Source organism: Scophthalmus maximus, chromosome 6 (assembly GCF_022379125.1).
Source record: "Scophthalmus maximus strain ysfricsl-2021 chromosome 6, ASM2237912v1, whole genome shotgun sequence".
Classification (NCBI taxonomy): domain Eukaryota; kingdom Metazoa; phylum Chordata; class Actinopteri; order Pleuronectiformes; family Scophthalmidae; genus Scophthalmus; species Scophthalmus maximus.
In genome coordinates, this window is record NC_061520.1 from 20,464,217 (window position 1) to 20,477,500 (window position 13,284).

A 13,284-nucleotide genomic window follows, 5' to 3' on the forward strand; every position below is an offset into this window, starting at 1 on the left:
CAGCTGGATTACCGAGCTGGTTTGTAATCCTTTAATTTCGCCATTTAAGATAACCACCCTCTGGATGGAGCATTGCCGACGCCACGTACACACACAAGCACATGAATGCACACAATGCACAAACTATACTGTGTTGATATCTAAGTAAATCACTTAAATAAAAATAAATAAACAAGAGAATACGACATAGAGTTGAGCACGCTGGTGTATCCTGATCATATGCAGATTCCGGGCTAAACTAGTCAGAAGGACTAAGTAGAGCACGAGCTCCTCTCTGGTGAGGGACCTTTTTTTGGGGGGGATATGACAGTTTATAGAACAAAGGCGTCTTGACAGTGTAGTCTTTTAATTAAGGCGATAGAAGAGCAGAAGTCCCGTGGCATGGGAAAGAGCTGTACACAACAATGCAGAGTGGCCCTCCGGAGAGGCATTTAGTGGCAGTTCAGAAGGATCTGGTCAAGCCAAACGTAAATCATTTTGATTGGGCCGTGCTTTTCATCTCCTCCAGTGCTGCCCACCGAGGATATGAGCGCCGGAGAACACGTGGGGTCAAGCGGCAGCCCAAGGTCAAACCGCGAGGCCGCAATTCATCAATGGGGCGAGAAGCCATGTGTCACTTGTAAAGCCCCTGACTCAGGAGTGGAGGAGGGGGTCGGGGAGAAAAAGAAGCAGCTACAGCTGAGCAAGGGGGCAGCTAGGGTAAACCGGGATTCTCTTAGCCCATCACTCAGTTAGAACACACGTTCTAAAAAAATATGCACACGATGGCTGCACGGCGGAACCTAGGGTGCGCTGAAGGATCACTCGGTTTCGAATCTGGACCAGACTGTGGAAGCTATCCTGCTAAAATAAACATTTCTGTCTGACATGCTGGGGAAATGTCATGGTGTGCTTCACAAGGAGGAGCGGACTTGAAAGGATGCTCAGGAATGCCTTCAAATGTGGGATCTTGTTATTCTACTTCCATCTTCCATCTGCCTCTCCTCTTGTCCTCGGTGTGCGACTCTCCTCTTCCTCCTCCTCCCCCCTTCTCCTTGGTGTCCAGGAGGAGGACTGAATGGATGTGAGGAACTGTAAATCCTCTCGTGATAAGAGATCCACTCCAGACTAATTACGACGATCACAGAAGTGGCACATCAGACTCCAAACAGCCGGGCTGGGTTTGAGGGAGGTCGACTACAGAAACGTGACGGCAAGCGTCACGTAGGTACATTTATAGTCTGTACAGCATGTGAATTCTTGCTTTTTATTTCCGATGTGTTTTATGTCTTGGAGGAAGAAAGCCTGACAGCACCCAAAAGCCTAAGACTAATGGTTTTCCACACTGTTTTTTCCACAGGATTCCGCAGAGCTTTTATTCTCCCCCTCTTTCCCTTCTCGTTTTTGTACGCTTAGCGCACTTGAACCGCCGTCTTATTTTTCTGTTAATTGTAACAGTCATTATCTATCCAATAATCCGCCTAAGTGACACTGAAGTGAGCAATGTCGTGGCAATGCAAACAATAATTTGAGCTAAAGAAACCCCACTTCAACATTGAAGACCTGATTTGTATTCAGATGCATGTAAATCCTGCGAGCCTAGAGGAGGGGGGGGGCTTTGTAATGAACTGGTAGGTCCTGGGTTATACTTACAGCTAAAAGGTGAAACAGAGGTGTCCTATTGGGAAAAATCATTCATTTCTACACCACAACAACAACAAAAAAAGCAAATAGGGTCTTAATCAAGACCACCGATCGTTGAAGTACACCGCAATGCAAAGCACTAACACGCATTGATTGTGAGGGAGGGCGGTCAGTTAAAAAAAGGTTTTCGATAACAAATGCAAATAGTATTCACAGAATACAAGGTCATCGGTGATGGACGTGCTGTTCGTGCTTTCCTTCTATGTTTTGATAGTGCATGTAAAAGGAGGCATCCATCGAACTGTGATCTGGAGACAGCTTCTAAGAAATGAGAAATAAACAGCACTTTAAACAGTGATTTTTTTTTTTTTTTTTTAACTGAATTCGCCCTTGTCTCAGCTCCTGAACTACAGTAAGTCTCTTCTTCCTCGTCCAACACAGTCCTCTTCCTTATCCGTTAATCCCTTGCCAAGGACTCTTTTTGGCTGACACCATCAGAAGCACTTAGTTTCTCCTTTTTCCCCCCCATTCTAATCACTCAGAGATTTAACCCACCGCCACCAGCCTCTGCAGATGCAATCTGAGGTCTGATAATATCACGGGTTAGCTCCGTTTGAAGGTCAGAATTCAGGGCACAATTAGCTCACCCCTACTTTGTCGGGGGAAATTTTGATCTACTGCATAATCTCGCCTAGGTGGAGTGCAAGCAGACGGCGTGCGCGGCGCTTTCAAAAACGCCGCTGGAGTGAGGGTCTTCGTCTCGGGCGGCTTCTCGCCGTCGGAATGCAAGGAGGTCGAGAGGAATCACGCCCGTCAACCCGGATGAGAAACAAAGCTATGAAACTGTTTTGTAATGAAACTCAACACGAGAGTTGACGCCGTGACCAACCATTCAGACTAAAGCTCATACCGGTACACAGTGGGAGGAGATCAGTGGAGATCAGCGCACTAGAACCAAAAAATTCACACGGAAGCCCTGACAAGAGGAACTAAAATTTCTGCTGACAGCCAGTTTCCCGTCTATCAAAAGGCCTTTTTTTACTTACTGAGGAAATGACTACAAAACAGGATGAAACGCATTGTGCCGTGGCATGTACTATATCTTGGGTGGCTTGCTTGGTGGAATTGGCTCAGCATGTATGTCATGTTGTAGGGAGCTTGAGCGATATAAGAGCGTAGCTCGGTGTGGTAAGAAGGCAGGCGAGATAAAGAAAAATGATGTGGCTCATCTTCTGTACCTGTATTCTATCAGCCCGCCACAGACTGCAGGTCCTGGCTGCGGAGATGAAAGACTCTCTGGAGGACAAGAGAGACGTCCGTGAGTCAGAGGGATAATGGCATCCTGCTTATTAAATGCCCCGGAAACGAAAATCCCACCCCATCACCTTTTTCAGTTCTTGGGTCTGGACGTACTTATGAAAGCTCTGTCACTTTGGATTGTAGGTTAAGAGTCAGAAGTTCTCCACAGCACAGCCAAACACCGAGCTGGCAGTTTCAAAGCAGATATGGCTCCTCGCCAGATTTTCCTGCTGCAGTCTAATTGGGGTCATGAAACAAGGTTTTTTTGGAGGTTGTTTTTTTTAGATGGAATTAAACAATAGGAAATCCATACCGAAAGCATAAAGCTGATGGAGGCCTGATCCGCCTTAAATTAATCTTTTAGATTAAAGTACAGTGTGTGTGTGTGCGCGTGCACGCTTGTGTGTGTGTGTGTGTGTGTGTGTTATTTCTCCCGAAGTAATAAAATAACTGCAGCAGAAAGACCCAATTTAAAATTACAAGCTCCAGGAAAGAGACACAAAATTGTGGATTTTTTTTTGTTTTTCATAGAGCAAGTCCATTTCCTGTGATTCAGGAGACATCACAGGGACTGGAAATGAAAACATGCCCATTATATTTCCATTTCAGAGGTGGAGTAGAGATGACAAAGCTCGGGCTTTGTGCCCTGGTTAAGCAGAAGACGCGTCTCCTGTATCTTTATTAGCACAAAGCAAACATTAAGTTAACATCATTGCTCTTTTTATCTCATCTGCCCACAACAAAGGCAAATGGCCCCTCCGCTGCATTTCTAAAAGCCTCCTTTGAAAAACCGGAATCCATTTTTTTTTCTTTCTCCAAAAACAAGGCTCCTGCAATCCTCTGAATCCACCCGAGCCATTTTCTTTGTCACAAAACGTCGGTGACATTAGGTAAAAATGTGCCGTCGGACAGGCGTCTAAATCACACGGAGCCGCGTGGCTCACTGTCTCTCAGGACCCGCGGGGGGCAGAGACAGACACTCGTCACTGCTCGTCTCCTCAAACATGCATTGGCAGAGACTGAAAGAGACACTGTCCTGGCTGAAATGTATTTTTCAAATCAATTTCTTTTGTGCCGAGACCACATCGGCCTGTCCGTGTTCCTGGGTGTCTGTTCCGGCTCTTGGAGCGAGGTTTACACAGTGATGTGCAATCACCGGAATATCTCTTTTCATGGCTTATCTGCCCACAGCGGGAATCTGCACAGACCACGACTCAAGGCCTGGCCCGTGTGCCACAGTCACCCCCCCCCACTACAATCCTGACCCAGCTCCCAGACAAACATGTCCATGGGAGCATGCAATGATTTATTCAGCACAACTTAGCGGCAGCAGCACAGAGATTTGTGTTAGTTAAACAAAGGTCTTTTATGGTCAACCACAAAGCCATAACAGCCTTTTTAACCTACAAAGCCAGCAAGGAATTGACCAAAGGGGGCAGCAAATTATGCATTACAATCCAAAAATGACCTTTCAAGTCCTGATCAGACACTTCCCTTTTACCTTCGGGAAAAACTATAGACAGAGGTTAAAGGACCACACCAGTGTTTGAGTAAAATCTAAACTGTGTAAATGTGTCATTTACATCACTGCAGACTATCTTCAAGGGCATGATATTGTGTTTACATATTTGAATGAAACAATCTGCGAGAGGAACGTCATTCTCTGCTTCATGACGCGTTTGCTGGCCATGGGGGTGACAAGCCAAAAAAGGTGAAGAACCAGCCAAGAAAGGATTACATGTTCCTTTGACGGTTGAGAGAATTCCCTCCATCACTGGCTCTAAAACCATGTTAAATCCTTTTTTCTTTCTTTTTTTTACAAATAAAAATAGCAGGACAGGTCGGGATGCCCTCATACAGCCTCAGTGTTGAGGGATCAGACTATGACCCGCAGCATCCCTGGTCCACGTCCAACTGGGGACCCTTCACCCGTCCCTCTCACCCCTGTCATAGCTCTACTGTCAACTCTACACTAAGGTCTTCATAGTCACCCTAAAATATCCATCCATTATCTACACCGCTTATCCTTTACATAAATAAACATTAAACATCTATATAATGTCAGGTTGGTTTTAAAGTTTGAACTGGATGAATGGCTCCTTTGGACGTGAAAATGGAGATGGATGTTTCTCTAGTTTGATCACCTGTTGTAAATCGCCACCGCTCTGACTTATGTACTGTTGATATTTGGGCGGTCCCTTTTTATTCAATATCCAAACATTCATGCTAACATGGGGGGGAAAGGTCATATATCGGAACTGGAATAACCGGTTTGAATTCAAATATACAATTTAGAAGTGCATCAGACCATCTAGTTTGCCTCGTGCCATCCAGTAGAGGATGCTCACTATAAGCTTGACCTATTGCATGCCCTTTTGACCTAACAGTAAAGTAATAATAATAATAGTATGCCAGTAATGTTATGTAATTTTGCTGTAATGTGAGACGCGGCGTGTGAAAGTATTTTTGGTTCTACTCCAAAGGTGGCAAAGTGGCGAACAAAGATGAGCGTGCTTGTCCACTTTGTGTACTTGCTCTTCCGCGACATCATGGACCTTTAAGCACACACCACCCAGGCATATACAACACATTCGGCAGAACCTGGATGGATTTGACATCAGACAAATTCCTGCCGCCATCAGAAAAAATAAAAGCGAGAACGAACAAGCCCGCCCTTCCACCTCGGCGTGAAAGGGGAGGCGCTCCACACATTGCTTAGTGGCTGGAAACAGAAGCCTGGTTCACGCCGCACCTGCTGGGCCACATCTCTTCGGTCCTTCCCCCATTGCTCACGGCCCATCTCTCCAGGGGGAGCAACAACCACGGCCCACAGCGGTCCAGCAACCCCCTAGCCGGCTCTGCAGCATCCCACACTCTCCATCATCTCATCCCCGGCGCATTCATTTTCTTGGAAGTGACAGTTTGAGGCTATACATATTGTGGCATTAGTATTAAAGGCTTCCTCCCACTTTGTGCCCCACTGTATAGAAAAACAGGCCTTCTGCAAGGCTAGCCAATGCACATTAATCACTGAATGAGGACCTAAGCTATTGCAGCCCATATCCATTTGAGCGGCCAGTTGGGAGGACAGCACGGATCCCACATTGATTTTCACAGAACAAACACGGAAACAGAGAAAATGAAAGAGAGAGTCTGGGAGCAAAGGTAATGTGGGATCAAAGTAGGAGCTGATGTAGTGCATCGGCTAAATGATGCAGCTGAGCTTTGCCCCAGCCTTCATTTGAATTGAAGCGGTAGCAGCTATGACAGCGCGTAGACCAGGACGTGTCACACGCATGTGCAAAATCCCCCCGAGACACATGCGCATATAACACACACAAACACACCAGCACAGAGGAAGGAAGCGACATACGTCGTCTGTCTAGACACATCACCCTCTGCTAACATTGTCTGGCTTGGTAAGGACGCCTCAGCCCATCTTTCCAAAACGGGCAGAAACCCTGATCCCACGAGCGCCTTCAGGCAAACTGGCTCCCCACTGACCGGCTGCACTGTCCTCGTCAGCCTCCTAAATGACAAAATAACCGCCGGAATAATTCAATCGGTTTGCTCGCAGCCAGAAAATGCTCAAACAGCTGTTGCAATGAGAAACGCCATTTCCTCCTGGCAAATAGAATTTTGGTGTAACAAAAGACAAATATTTGGCCATAAAAGCACAGAGTCGAGGGCGAGCCGGGCTGATTCTGCGCCGCTGTTGAGCTGCTGCATGCAAGAGTGAGTAACAGTCTGGAGTCGGTTAGGGGGAAGAAACAGGAGTAACTAAGTAGCAACCTGAATCTTGGACCCTCGACTGGCAGACCTCAGATGCTGCAAAATGCCGAAGCACCCCTCATCTTCGGGGTAATTTCTCCATCTTGGAGATCTGGGAGTATACAGCTCTAGAAATAACACGGTCCATGTTATAGACGCACTTTCGTAGAAAGTCAAAGTTTTTGTTTATCCGTCCATTATGCAAAAAAGGAACCTCGGGATGTGGCTGAGTGGGATTTGTTTTCCATTACGATAAAGATTCACCAGCAAATAGTGGAGACACCGAAGATACCGCGGCTTAATTTGACATGGCAGGAGATGAACCTCGCGGCGGATTCAGTGCACTTGCCTGCGCTGAGAAGAAATGGAGCGGATGAAAACAGAATTGAATTTCTCTGAAAAACGGAAAGAGTCAAAGTGCTGGGAAAAATGTATTACAATGAGAATAGAATACAAGTTTTTTGGACTTCCTGCTGCAAGTGTGCCGAGTTGGGGAACAGGCTATTTAAATTATTCTGCTCTGTCAGCCTGCTACTCAGTCGATCGGGGTTTTGTTGCTATTTTGCTGCATTGTCTAATTTGGCTGTTCACTCATCAGTGAAACTCCTATCAAATGACAAACCCTTGAACAGAGCGCATTACACACCTGCTGTCGTGTCACATTTCATCATGTTGCAGGGGCTTTTTTTTCCCCCATCGCAACTGGATCCCTCCGCTTGGATATCCATCCACACCAGCCACAGCATTAAAGCCAGTTAGCGATTTCATTAGCCTGCATCCGTGTCGGCGCTCAAGATGAGCCGCTTCCATTGCACAGCCCCCGCCGCTGTGCTCTGATCGCCTTAAGGTGAGATGCAGAGCCATGCGCCATTATGCGTGACCCTCCCAGACACACATGTAGACGCACGCACCTACCCACTCGATCACTCTGTGAGGTTTGGGGGACACATCTGGGCGGAGGCGAGAAAATGTCACCAGTCAATAGACGCGATCCAGCGGCGGCGGACTTACCTTTGAGGATGCCCTGGCCGTGCAGCACGTCCCTCGAGACGATCACGGTGTAGAAGTTCTGGGAGAAGCCTGGCCTGCACGGGGGTTTGAGTGGCTGGCCTGCCTTATTCCCCTGAGGAATAAAAACGAGACGGCCTGTTAAGCATTGGCAAATTGACTTGTGGCCACGGGGTTACATGCTGATCTCACAGCCTTTTCAGACTGATATTGAACCCCACAGTCTCTCTGGCTACAGTGGGCAATTTGCTCCAGACTTACAGCATTTTGCACTCGGACCATCCGAGTGTGGAAATCCACATCTGAGGCTCGAGACGCCTACTTTAAACCACTGCAGTGACACACGGGAGTCTCGGGGGAGACGCCGAGGGTGGATACATCATTTTTAATGGCGCTGATCACCGTTAAATCATCATTAGGATGACGACGCTGTCACCGCCATATATGTTCGTTGTTAAAAAAGAAATCATGACACGGGTGGCAATAATGACAGTAATGATAACCATTATAAAGATGGTACGTTTAACCTCGACATTTAGCGTGCACTGTAACTGTGGGCGTGAGGGGGACACACAATGTGTGTGTAAAATGCCTTCAAGTACACTGTTTGTACACAAGCATTGTTGCAGGTACCCAGGATGCTGCGGGCTTTTCATTCTCCACGGAATGCTGTTCCTGCGATCCACTTCATTCCCCCATGCTTTTTTTTTTTATTAAGAAAATATAATTCAGTTTGTTGAACAATGTAGGCAACTCAATGTGTCCCTGACTGCACCACATCAATGTTAAACCACAGTACCAGGCTGCATACATTTGGGAAACGCAGCTGATTATCGTGAATTGTTCTGCCGAAGTTTGCAAAATGAATGCTGCCAACTGCATGTTGTTCTCCCTTAAATCGACCCCACAAAGAAAAACGTGCACCACAGAGCAAACAGTCAGGTCGTCATTAATCCCAGAAATGTGGACGAGGAGGAATGACAGTGCGTAAACGTGCGTAAACGAACTTGATCGCAGCCAAAACGGCGAGAAGCCCCCTCCAGACACCACTGTCCTCCGCAATAAAGCACTGCAGTTTATCTAGGCGGGGGGGGGGGGGGCTACACAGTTGTCAGTGACTTTTTTTTTTGCCTCCCTCCCCTACCCCGTCACCACGCTTGGGGTAGAAAATATTCTTGACCTGAAAACGTCTCCGCTCCGAGCTCGATTACACGCATCGTGTTGCCTTTAGCGCAACAAACGCTGCGGGGAGAAGAAAAGTAAACCTGGCACGGCCACTCGCTCGGGCTCGGGCAGGCAGGCAGCGCTGACTCCACGGACACCGGCCCCGTTAGCGCCGAGAGGACGTGAAGGAAAAGAGGAAACCGAGTCTTACCGAGGATGCGCCCACGAGTAAGGTGCACGCGAGGATGACGCAGCCAACGTTCATCTTTGCAAAGCCGCGTGTTGAAGGGGGGGTGGGGGGGGTTGAAGATGAGTCTTCTTCAACAACGACAACAAAAAAATAAAAAAAATAAAACACCTCAGTAATTCCTGGAGCCGTGTGTTTTCGCCCGCTCGGGTGCAGAGTGAGAGACTGTCCCTGCACTTGTCTGGCGCAAAAGTGCCGCTGACACGGTGATGCTGCGCTCGGTCCGGAGGAAGCCGGTGCCCATTGGATAACAGCGTCACTACAGCCCCTCCCACTGCACACACACACACACACACACACACACACACTGCTCCGGATGATGCCCCGCACACTTCTGGGATCTATTGGGGGGGGGATTGGGGGGTCACATTTCCAGCCTATTTAGATTCATATTTTGGCTTCATATGGAGAAAAGGCGGGTCAGACGAAGAGAGTGACAACCAACCACCCGAGTCCTCTCATGTGTCCATCAGCGATCTGGTCTATTGAAGCCTATTTCACACCCCAGTTACCTCCTCTGCCCCTGATCCATAGTATTAGTACGAGTTATTAGCTTTTTATTAAAGCTGCTGTGCTAGACTTTGATGGTTGGAATATAAAAAAGGTCCAATGACTCATATCTATATCTATACAGACACACACACACACACACACATATATATATATATATATATATATATATATATACACACACAACACTTAAAGAAAACATGTAATAGGCACATTCATTTACAGTCTCAAATACTTAAAATATGAACTGCTCTCACAATTGAACAATGCTGACATTTCCAAAACCCTCAGATCAGTGCCTCAATTTCCATATCTGAGAGGTCATGACAATGTAATCCCATCAAAAGGAATAGGACAGTGTTGCAGTGTCAATCAGCACAGCGCGCCGCCGGCCCCTGCCACTGCCATTCACCCTGCTGCTTTATTTTCAGCCATAACTCTTTCGATTTTTTTCAGAGAAAGAAAATACTCAAGAAGGTACCTTGAAAATAAACTGCCGGAGGCTGATAATTAAGACGTACTTCTTACCTACTTGACTGCAACTCAGGGGGATTCGTTTCTATCCAGAGGGCATTTTTGTTTTGGGTTTTTTTTTTTAAAGGTCAGAGATATTAGAAAATAAAATCTTCTCATCTCTTTTCTTCGGGGCATCGAGGTGCTTCTGCTTTTATTACACCCTGGGAAGAAAAAAAAACCCCTGGCAGAGTGAGTGGACGACACGGATTTAAAACTCCCACCTCGGTCAATAAACAGTGACTCGAATAAATAACACCATGTCTTTGTATCAGTCACCGTCGTCTCCTCACTTGGGAGCAGCCGCTGACAGGGGGGGAAGGTTATGAAGCTTGAAGTTCAGGAAAGGAAAAATGTGTGCGAGTGCAGAAAATGGCACTCTGTCAAATGAAAAAGGACTTTTTCTATATTCCCATAAATCCAGATGTTAGAGAGGCATCAGTGCATGCTGTGCTTTGTGTTTTAACCCGAATTGGTAACAGCACATACGGTGCACGAGGTGGCCATGGTCTGATGTGCCCGTCGCATCTGAACGACACTGTCAGACACATCAGCTCATCTCTCCCCGCCTCCCTCCTTCATTCCTTGTGGTTTCTTGGACGTCCACCCCCCCCCCCCCCCCCCCCCCCCCTGCACCATTTTATCATCTGCCGCCGCAGCACAAACTCAATGATATTCATGAAATTATTGTTTTGCTGAAGCGGTTCCCCCCCCCCCGAAGACAGGGGGCCCGGCTGATTCTCCGCTCTGCAAATGCCGCGTGGCTCCAAGGTAGCCAGCCCGCTTCAGAACTGTTTTGAAAGTAAATTATTCCTCTCAAGTATCGAGCATTTTTTGGGGGGGCCTAATAAAAATACCGTCTGGGCACTTGAAGAGAATTGGTTTAAGGGCGTGCTGAATTATTAAACAAATCTCACAAAATAGGTCCCAGTTCTATTTTTCTTTTTTTACCTAACTATACATGCTGAACACTGTCTACTCTCCATTTGTTAATTTAAGGAATTGCCTTTTCTCCTCTCGTGCATGTCATGTGTGTGTTTACTTGTAAGTTTCTCTCAAGCATCTGTCAGTTTCTTGGGTCTCTCTCTCTCTCTCTCTCCACCCTTCTTTTATTGGCTTGTTTAGACACCACAATTGAAATTTATTGAGACAATACACTTTCATTCATAAATCGTGTTTTGGGATCGGCACATTTACAGCAGGAGTTGTTGGTTTGGTTTTTTTTATCTTGCATTTATCACCAAGGCACACATTTTCTAAGGGCTCATTGTGGATTTAATGAAGCGCGCTTCCATAAATCAGGGTTACCAGTACATGATCACTTAGGGTCTGATACCAATATAATAATTAGATGGGGAAAAAATTGAACTTAGTGGAGATTCATTTTAATGATAACACTTGTTGCTCGGCTTTAACTTTATTAGTCCCGGCACGCACACTAGTGCTGCATCCACTGATTAAGAGAGGCTTTGTGTGAAGCAACTGGTGTAACTCATCAGTCAACAAATGAGTTATCACACGTGGTTGCCAGGAAAGTGTGATCATCAAAGTACGACTTGTCGCATGGGAGCAAATAACTGCCCATGTTCTGCTTATTTATTGGCTGTGACGTTTTAGGTCCCTCTTCAGGTGTTGACCCGTGAGCACTAAATCAGACGGGTGGGTGACATGGTTTGACTTGAGGAGAAACTCGTAAAAGTTTGTTATTGCTACGTAGTTTTGGCAAACGTTAAATGTTGGTTGTGAGGCTGTTGTGAGCCCACCGATTCAGAAAATAACATGTGCATTGACAGAGCGCTATCTGGGCCAATTAACATCTTGAAGGCAGTAATTTCAAGCGGCCCTGGTTGTCCTGACTAAAAAAGGAAATACAACATTTGAATCTATAAATGACTTTAAAAGGCAGAAAAATGAAATAGTACGAAAACACTTTTATTCTAGTGCCACTACCTGAGAGCCGTATTCAGTCCGGTCAATCAGCGCGCGGAGGCGTTTCACCGCTCTGTGCCTTTCTATTATCCGAAAGCTTCACATTCACTGATGAGTATGGAAAGGGAAGTAAAAGTGCATTGTGTCTTTTGTACATGCAAGTTTTCACGGAAGAAACGAAACGCAGTCGAAGGCCAAAGCGCACGATTCACACGGAGCCATTCAACGAGTCCTTGTGCCCTATACGGGTGAAGTTAATGTCATCCTGTTTCTCCGCTCATTTCTCAGGCTATCATTTAATTTGTCACCGCTCCGTGTACACATACAAGCCGCTGTGACTGCCCTAGCGCTCAATCTTTGATCCCTCTGTAAATTGCCTGCTGAGAACAGGACTAGAAACCACCCCTTGTCCCCTGAGACCACAACGAGACGGCCTTCTTTTGTCAGTACTTCCAGAAAGTGTGGCCTATACCTCAGCCATGAGTAGGGTTGGGCACACGAATCCAATGCCCATCCTACACAGACCGGATCCCGACACAGATTTTTAAGGCCTCGTTTTTCGGTGCCAGAGCTACATCAACCTCAGCGCAGGTGCCAGGTTAACGCCTCACTTCCCTCCGGTGGCAACACACTCTCTACATGCCTCTGCAAGGATTCCGACATTCCAATGAAATGAGCCTGCCAGCTCATTTCGTATTACCACTATCAAGCCTGTCAAACAGATCAATGCACTTGATCAAGGGAGAGCATTAAAGAATTGATGATCACACTCCAACAGGGGATCATTAGGTCTACAGCACACATCCTGACCTCCCTATACGCAGCGGAGCAGCATCTCCTGCGCCTGAACTTCGCCTGGAACCGACATGAAGTGTAAAAAGCCAGAGAGAGTTCATCGCCGTGACATTCGCGGCAGCGCGCCGCGGCTGACACCGCCCGCCGCAGCGCTGTCGACTGTGCGGTGAAGTAGTGCAATTCAATACGAAACTTTCCTCACTGCTGACCAAGGGGAAAACTTTCACAGACATTTTCCCCAGAATTATGTGACAGCGGCAGTAAAATCAACAAACCTCTCCAGATTAATTTAGTCTCTCGGGGGAAGGGGAGATAATAGCATTTTTCGGGGGGGAAAAAAAAATGTGTTATGGTACAAAGGCTTCCTGAAACCTTTGTCTCAGTCTTCAGGTTGCTCGACGACAGACAATTCGACGGGAAACAAT

At 46.7% G+C, this 13,284-nt stretch overlaps 1 protein-coding gene across 4 annotated transcripts in view; it reads right to left on the bottom strand.

Moving 5' to 3' along the window:
- The window catches only part of LOC118309853 (cadherin-4), a 197,253-nt gene that overhangs the window by 173,697 nt on the left and 10,272 nt on the right, over positions 1-13,284 (bottom strand). For 3 of the 4 annotated variants that reach the window (XM_035632408.2, XM_035632406.2, XM_035632404.2), the window contains exons 1-2: positions 9,077-9,304; positions 7,705-7,816 (exon numbers count right to left, since the gene is read on the bottom strand). In XM_035632408.2, coding sequence (XP_035488301.1) covers positions 7,705-7,816; positions 9,077-9,130 — 166 coding nt within the window. In that variant the 5' untranslated portion in view covers positions 9,131-9,304. Of the gene's footprint in view, positions 1-7,704; positions 7,817-9,076; positions 9,305-13,284 lie in introns of those variants that run through there. The other variant, XM_035632407.2, reaches the window with a different exon arrangement.